This window comes from Semicossyphus pulcher, unplaced genomic scaffold, assembly GCF_022749685.1.
Source record: "Semicossyphus pulcher isolate SPU_LCO1_2020_fin unplaced genomic scaffold, fSemPul1.0.p SCAF_11, whole genome shotgun sequence".
Classification (NCBI taxonomy): domain Eukaryota; kingdom Metazoa; phylum Chordata; class Actinopteri; order Labriformes; family Labridae; genus Semicossyphus; species Semicossyphus pulcher.
The window spans coordinates 1,785,297-1,794,178 of NW_027211615.1; the positions used below are offsets into that span (position 1 = coordinate 1,785,297).

General features: G+C 41.3%; 1 protein-coding gene across 1 annotated transcript; it reads right to left on the reverse strand.

Annotated features, from left to right (window-relative positions):
• Positions 1 to 366: 366 nt before the first annotated feature.
• On the reverse strand, positions 367 to 7,048 carry LOC138611158 (gastrula zinc finger protein XlCGF57.1-like). The gene is made up of 3 exons (XM_069684135.1): positions 6,883 to 7,048; positions 1,390 to 2,362; positions 367 to 804 (listed from the first exon to the last, which is right to left on the reverse strand). Exons 1-3 carry the CDS (start codon positions 7,046 to 7,048, stop codon positions 447 to 449), a joined length of 1,497 nt encoding a protein of 498 aa, XP_069540236.1. The 3' UTR covers positions 367 to 446.
• Positions 7,049 to 8,882: the final 1,834 nt, after the last annotated feature.

Here is an 8,882-nt window from a genome sequence, read left to right on the forward strand (position 1 = left end):
CCTGACTGATGGTAAATGGACTGTACTTATAGTGTGCTTTTCTAGTCTTTGCAACCACTCAAAGCTGCTTTTACACTACATATCACATTCACCCATTCACACACACAGGCATACACTAATGGCAGAGGCTGCTACGTAAAGTGCCCAACTGTCAATCAGTTATCACATTCATACCCGTTGGCTATGCCACCAGGAGCAATTTGGGGTTCAGTGTCTTGGCCAAGGACACTGATGTAGCCAGAGGGAGCTGGGGATAAAACCTCCAACCTTCTGGTTGAAAGACAACCAACAACCGACTCTACCACTGAGCCACAGCCTGATGTTCTCTGGTCTCCTTCCAATCACCAATGTCGTCAGTCTCAGGTTCAGAAGGCTCAGTCTCTGGTTGTAAATATCTCTCTGGATCTGAGTTCCTGGCTGGTTCTGCTCCTCCACAGTCCTCTCCATCAGCTCCTGTTTCTGCCTCTTTTCTCCTCAGTTTGGTTTTGACTAAGCTCTGAAGCCTGCCCGCCAACACACTTGTGTTTTTTTAACATATAAAACCAAAAGAATCTTTGATTGCAAACACTGCAGCTGTAGCGTTTGTCCCCTCTGTGATGTGCCATGTGAAGTGTCAGATAAGACTTTTGTGTAAATCTTTTACCACACTCATGACAGCTAAAGGGTTTCTCTCCTGTGTGAACTAACATGTGATCGCTCAGAGTTCTTTTTCGTTTAAATCTTTTACCGCACTCAGAGCAGCTGAAGGGTTTCTCTTTTGTGTGAATTCTCATATGTGTGGTCAGATCCTGTTTTTCTTTGAATGTTTTATCACATTCAGGGCAGCTATGTGATTTCTTTTCAGTCTCTGGCCTCTTATCTTTAAGGCTCACAGAGTTTAAACCTGTCTGATATTCTCTGGTCTCCTTCCAATCCTCACTGTCTTCAGTCTCAGGTTCAGAAGAGTCTTCAGTCTTGACCTCAGTCTCTGGTTGTAAATGTCTCTCTGGATCTGAGTTCCTGGCTGGTTCTGCTCCTCCACAGTCCTCTCCATCAGCTCCTGTTTCTGCCTCTCTTTTTTCCTCAGTTTTGTTTTGATGAGGTTCTGAAGCCTGACTGCCAGCACACTCGTGTTTCTTTAACTGAGAGAGCCAAGAGAAACTTTTATCACACTCAGAACAACGAAAGGGTTTCTCCCCCTTGTGATATGCCATGTGAAGTGTTAGATAACGCTTTGAGCTAAGTCTTTTGCCACACTCAGAACAACTGAAGGGTTTCTCTCTCGTGTGAACTAACATATGTCTGGCCAAATGACCTTTTCGGTAACATCTTTTACCGCACTCAGGGCAGCTGAAGGGTTTATCCGAGTGAATTCTCATGTGTTCATTCAGATTTCTTTTTCGGTAAAATCTTTTACCGCATTTTGAGCAGCTGAAGAGTTTCTCTTCTGTATGAATTGTCATGTGTGAGCCCAGATGCCTTGAGTGTTTAAATGATGCACTGCAAACAGAGCAGCTGAAGGGTTTCTCTCCTGTGTGCACTAACATATGTTTGGTGAGACTTTGTTTATAGTAAAACCCTTTACTGCACTCAGAGCAGCTGAAGGGTTTCTCTCCTGTGTGAATTTTCATGTGTGAGCTCAGATGCCATTTTTCATTAAAAGTTTTACTGCAAACAGAGCAGCTGAAGGGTTTCTCTCCTGTGTGACTTAACATATGTTTGGTCAGACCTTGTTTATAGTTAAACCTCTTACAACACTCAGAGCAGCTGAAGGGTTTCTCTCCTGTGTGAATTCTCTTGTGTTGGCTCAGAAGTCGTTTCTGTTTAAATCTCTTACCACACTCATAGCAGCTGAAGGGTTTCTCTCCTGTGTGAATTCTCATGTGTATGGTCAGATTCCGTTTCATTTTTAATGTCTTACCACACTCAGGGCAGCTATGTGATTTCTTATTCTTTGGTTTCTTATCTTTAAAGTTTTTCACAGAGTTTAAACCTGACTGATGTTCTCTGGTGTCCTTCCAGTCATCACTGTCTTCAGTCTCAGGTTCAGTAGAGTCTTCAGTCTTGACCTCAGTCTCAGGTTGTAAATGTCTCTCTGGATCCGAGTTCCTGGCTGGTTCTGCTCCTCCACAGTCCTCTCCATCAGCTCCTGTTTCCATCTGTTCAGTTTGTCTCTGATGAAGCTGTGAGGACTGAGGTTTCTCTTCATCATCTTCACTCTTCATAGAGACTGGAGTGACGAAGAACTCGGTGGTATTAGCTTCTTTCAGTCCTTGAAGCTGCTCTCCCTCCTGACTGATCCCAAGTTCTTCCTGTTCCTGTTTAAAGTTAGGGGGCTTAGTGCCCTCCTGATCCAGACTGGGGCTCCACAGGTGCTGGATGTCTGCAGGACACAGAAAACTAAAATTAAATAGATGTTATGGAAAACCACCACTGATTTTTTTGGCAAATCTGAGAAAATTAAGGAGCATTGAAGAAAGAAACTTTTTCTTCACAGCTGGTGACTGCCGTCAGCTGTAGATTTATGTCAATCTCATAAATTGGCCTAATGACAATATAAAACTCCTGCCTGTTGCTGGGTTAATGGTGGAATACTCCTGTTTACATATTTACGTTAACCAGAACAGATATTGACCAACATATTTTCAAATTACATTTAAGAAAATAAACCATCGACTGAGATTTAGTAGGCATGAAGCTGAAGGGATTTAGCCGTCCAAATATTCAAACTGAAAATATCCAGCAGAGAGCGCAAACAGTTCATGGCTTGGATCTAAGTAACAAAAATATAAACACAATATAAACAATATTGTTTTTGCTCCCATTCTTCATGAGCTGAACTCAAAGATCTAAGACTTTTTCTACGTACACAAAAGGCCTATTTCTCTCAAATATTGTTCACAAATGTGGCTAAATCTGTGTTAGTGAGCACTTCCCCTTTGCAGAGATAATCCATCCACCTCACAGGTGTGGCATATCAAGATGCTGATTAGACAGCATGATTATTGCACAGGTGTGCCTTAGGCTGGCCACAATAAAAGGCAAACATTTCTTCCTGTCAACTCACTCTGGTACTCAGTTTAGCTTCCACGAGCTGTTGAGTGAGACCTCTCACCGAGTAGAAACAATCTTTGGAAAACCCTAAATAAAACTCCTCCCACACAGTTGGGAGTTACCTCCAGTACAGAGCTGTGAAGGTCTTGTAAGCAGGATACAGGGAGTTCCTTACAGGTAGAATCCAGAGATGGAGTGTCCAAGGAAGCAGAGCCAAAATCCAAGGGATTACAACTACCGCGGATTTAACTACTTACTGTGAACCGCCATCTTGATTCAGTGCATCCCCATTTTTATCATTCGCCGGCCGCATCATGACCAAGGCCTATTGGCTAAGAAGTGAATTGCTTTCAGGCATGGGAGGTAATGGAAAAGGTAAGACCAAAGAACAATTATGGGCGGATGGCCACAAAACATTGGCTATTGCCACCTCATTTGTTGATGGGCCGATGTCTGTCGACATGGCCACCATCGGGGGATTCCGATGTTCAGTCTATGCATCAGTGCATCCCTTGTCCAAATGAAATGTCTAAATATAACGCAAGAGTCAGATATGGAGTCAGATACAATGGAACTAGGGCTGACCCAAATGCTTCGAAGCTTCAAATGTTGCCATGGTAATTGATGGCAAAAATCAGTATTCGAATATTTTCCCCCCTTTTTAACCCCTCCAAAATAAGAACAAGCTCAGTAAATAAGAATGAGCTAATTAAAATAAGAGCCCAACATTAATCATTGTAGAGACTTTCAAACAAAAGACATATCTAAATAAGCCACTGAGGTGTGGACGACTGAACATGTTTTAGACGTGTGTTTTGGGATGAAAATAAATCAATGTCCATGATATACTGTTCATCTTTAGATTAATTTATCCATTTATGATATGGATTTATGAACAAGATGTCCAGGTCATGGAGAGATGAGAGATTGCCATACTGTGATGGAGGAGGAGAGGATGGCTCAATGATGGCAGATTCTAAAACAGGCTAAAGAGGCTTTTCAGTCAGTTATTTGTTTTATATATTGTTTTATATTATTTTTTCGGCTTTTTATGTCTTTATTTGAAAGAGGACATTGGATAGAACCGGAAACAGGGTAAGAGAGAGTGGGGATGACACGCGGCAAAGAGCGGGAGTTGAACCTGGGGCCGCCGCATTGAGGACTATAGCCTCCGTGAGAGAATCTGTGAAAATCATGTTCCTCTGGCTCCTCCTACTGCCTCCTAATGGCATTTGCAAGATATACATACATGCACATATACACACACATACATAAGTAGGATAGAGAATCTGTCAGGGCCTGTTTAGAAGCTTATAATTGTTAGTCTTTGTGGGGCTAGGGACCCTAGGTTTTTGAGATAGAGAAAGAGTTGTAGGTTTCGGTGTCCCCCTTAGCGACACCTTTAGCTGGGGAGGTAAAAGAGAGACTCCTTCCAGCCAGGGACTAAGTAGAAGGCAACAAGAACTAAGTGAGTAGTAAAGTTTATCAGGGAGCCGGGAGACCTATGAAAGCCAGTGGGTGAGAATCACATAGGGAAGCCTTACTCCGCCTTCCCCCCTTCCTGTGTCCGCAAGAATTCAAGGCTCATACGTGTCTGAGGTCGAGGACGAGGCCAGTGAGTGAGGAGCGGCTACTAGGGGACGCATGGTGGTAACTGGACAAGGGGACAGAGAAACTAGTTGAGATCAATATTAAGATATAAAGTAAAAATCGTATGAATTATTTGATTATAGTTAACAAAATTTTATATTTAAAATTAGCGGCTAAGGGCCCGCTATCAAAGTCCCGATGATCCGTGAGTGCCACAGGTGGTAGCTTAATGATTGACCATCGCTAGCAGGATAGCCTCAGGATTTGACACCCTGAGGGCAGCCTGTTTCATCTCCCGCCTCAGTGCTGTGTTTTTTCTCTCACCGGGTGTAGCTATTTCTCTCACAGCACAAGTGATTCATCCCAGCTCTCCCTGGCCGCCCTGCCCTGCCTGGCTAATGTTAGCTGTTGCTTGTGATGATTTGCTGGTTTGCCGGCGTAATTTTACATTGCATGCAGTGTATTTATGTTAGAGCTAGTTGGCTGACCTTAGCATGCTCGCTAACGTTATGACTACCAAAATACTATCTGAGTGTGTATGTCAGTTATTTAGCTTGACAAATAACTTTGCGAGCTAACATGACAAACAGTGTTGATTTTGGCCAACAGTAAATTATGTAGCAGAACAAAGCAAATGTGTATAACTACCGATCGTTTTCTATTAGCCAATATCATTGCATTACCTGCCTAGGCTAAGGTTAGCCAGCCAGCTGTAAGCTGGCAACAAGCTACCGTTAGCTTGTCTGCTATTGCAGACGATTTGCCAGTTAGGCAATATGGCAAAACACTAACCTTAGAATGCTTGCTAACGTTATACACATTTTGGTATTTTGGTTGTCATGTCAGTGTTGTCAGTCTAGCTTGACGATTACCTTCACCACCTAACATGATATTAACTGTATTATGACAAACAGTGTTGATTTTGGACAACATGATGCTGGTCAATGAACACGTCTCGTCAGTGAAAAGTAAACAGAGCCGGTGAGTTCTGAGACTGAGCATGCTCAGTTTCGTGTGTCTTCACCAAAAACCCCGGATGCTTGTTCATGCGTGCGAGTGTCCACGCGAGCTCGTACATGAAGGTTGGCTGCAGTTCCCTCAACCACCGACCGTGTCACTAGGAATGAGGATTTTCTGAAAGTTTATATATATATATATATATATATATATATTTATATATATATTTATATATAGCACCTTTAATTTTGGCTCCATATCCAGTTGAGGGCATTGATGAGGGCATTGATTAATCACAAAATTCACAGTTATTGAAAAAAGGTCGGTATCAACATTGGCCATCTGCAAAATTGTTGTTTTAAACATCTGTATATTCAAATTTGGTGCATCCCTAATTTGGACCACTATCTCTGTACATTGAGTATTGTCTCTGTAGTTCATACTGTGACTTCTGCACACTGCCTCTGCAACACCTTAAACATTCCTGTTACAGCTCTCCTTACACACCAAATAAATGCCATTTAACATTAGTTTAGATTTATATTGTTTATTTTATTCTATTTAGGTTTTTGACAGTAGGTGAACACTCTGTTCCCTATTTTTTTTATGTAATATTATGCTCACTATAATGTACCAATAACACAAAGTCATGTTTGAATTTTTTTTTCCTATGAGAGTGAATGAAATAGTGAAAAAGATCATTGGAATAGTGCCTGATTTGTGTATCTCCTCCATTAAAGTCTCGCTGTGAGTGTGTAGGATTATTGAAGATTTTGGGCTCTATGCTGTTTGTGTATTTACCACCAACCACAAAGTTCTGTTAAAGGCTTTGCTCAGTTTAACTAATTACCATAATGTTGGCAAGTTTAATGAACAGCAATGCATCTGTGAGAACAACGTGTCTAATGTGTGTGTGTGTGTGTGTGTGTGTGTGTGTGTGTGTGTGTGTGTGTGTGTGTGTGTGTGTGTGTGTGTGTGTGTGTGCGTGCGTGTGTGTGTGTGTGCCAATATAGTGTAGTAGAAGGATTCTAAAACACTTTAGTTATGTACGTTAATCGAACTTATACAAAAGTTAATGAACTTTCACCACTGATTTTCACAAACACTATGAAGCGCCATCAGACATGTTACAATCATGACACCACAGCCACTAAAGAGTCTTTAGGTCCAGTAAACAAAGTATTTTCTTAGCAGGAGCTAGCTGCGGCTAACACGCTCTGTGCATCTATGAACGTTAGCTAAAGGCTCGGCTCCCTGAAACATTAGCAGGAAACACGTTTCCAGCAGTGAACGAAAACCAACCTGCTCTCCGCAGCTTAATTTCAGGTGTTAAAATCACATCCAGCAGTTTTCTTTGGCGGTGGAGCTCCTCTTCGTATCCGCATGTTGTTTGTCCTGCCTCGTCTCTGATAACCGCAGCGAGCAGCCGCCGTCTGAATAAATCTTTAAGATCCTGAAACCCGGACATTTTCCACACATCCAAGAGTCAAAGAAGAAAAAAACTAAACGCTGACGTTTTTTCTACGATTACTCTTTTCTGCAGGACGCTAGCACATCACTACATGCTGCTAACTGTGCCCTGTTGGAGAGAGCCTTCGAAACCCGGAAACAAAAACACTACTTCCGGTACACTCTTCTTCTTGTTCTTGGCTGTTGGCAAACCAGTTTAGAGGTGCATTACCGCCACCAACTGGACTTGAGTGTGGAGCAGGCGATTAAGCAATAAAGAAAGAAAGATAGAAAGAATTCTAGACTCCTTTAACTGATTCATTTTGCCTGCTCTTTTCCCCAATAAACCCGACAACAAAAAGTCGGGGTATTTTATCTTCCTTAATGACTGAAAAAATATGATCTCTCATATTACATTTCCTATAATGAAGTAGTATATGTTCCAATGGTTGGATTTGCTAATTTATGTAGGTGTAGTTGAGACCTGTAGGGGATAGTGGGGTAAGATGAGCCAATTTTTACTTTTGTTGCCCTCTAGGCAAAAAATAACTAGACAGAAGTACACTTAAAACATATTGTGTATTTCAGGATGTTTCCTATCAATTGAAATTATAAAAATGTTTCTGGGACAAAGGGCTCTGAAAAAATGACTTCCCCCAAAAAAGTGTTACTGTGGCTCAACCTGCCCCAGGTTAGGGGTAAGTTGATCCAAGTCAGTGGGTAAGTTGAGCCATCTTGGGGTAAATCGATCACATGATTTCTTTTAAGTTTAAACCTGAGCCAAATTTAAGAAATTGAAATTTGGTAGAAAACATGGTGAAATCAGGTCTGAACGTCTAAGACCTAATTTAAAGCATTTTTCAACCACCAAAAATATGGTTACGACGTCGACGTGTCAGAAAAGTGATTTTTGTCTTATGATTTTGATATTTTATAGCTTTTAGCTGTGAAAGGGTTAGGAAAGTAATGATTGTAGCGGCATTTCTCCAAAATCATTTTGCACATGCCCAGGTACTTGAGCTGTGCAACTCTGACTACGAAGGCAGAACGACCCCTGGATGATGACGTAGTTGATTAAAACGGAAAATCACAACCTTAGGAGATTTTGATGGCCAACGGTGATGAGTGCTGGGTTAGAATGTAAGTGTTCTGAGATCAAGTATAGCTCCATCCATGTGTGCAAAATTCTTCATTGGTGACTGTGATGTACGGCTCACTTATTCCATCATTTTAGCCGCTATGAGACTTGAAAATTGCATTCAATGTGTGTAAATGTGTGATGAATCTTGTGACAGAAGCCCGTGAAATCTGGTCTAAACATAAACATTTTATCAACATCTTCAAATAGTGTAGTGAAAAAATGTTCACCTTTGAACCAGTTTAAAACATCTTTTCAATAAAAAAAATGCCCTGGGCAGCTGCTGCTCTCTCCATCTCTTCCAGGGGTGTTGTGCCCCAGTTGTAGTTCCATGGCGTGATAGCTTTTCTACAATGTTTAACATATGATAAACCAAATCAGGTGTGTAATTAATTGAAACATAGTTTTATGCTTTAGAGACTTTACTTAACTTCAGCATGCATGCATGGTGGCAGGGTAAGTTGAACCACTGGCTCAATTTACCCCACAGCATTTGGCTCACTTTGCCCTATAGACACCATTTTGGAAAAAAAACTGCCTAGCTTAGCAATTAAGGCTTATCTTTAGCTAAATGCTTCACTATGTTTTATACGTTGGCAAATCACCAAGATGTATGATACACATTTTTAGGCCTGTAAACATGTGCTTTGAAATAACATTCATTATACCTGACATGCAGAAAATTTACTTTGACTAGTAAAAACATTTTTTTGTG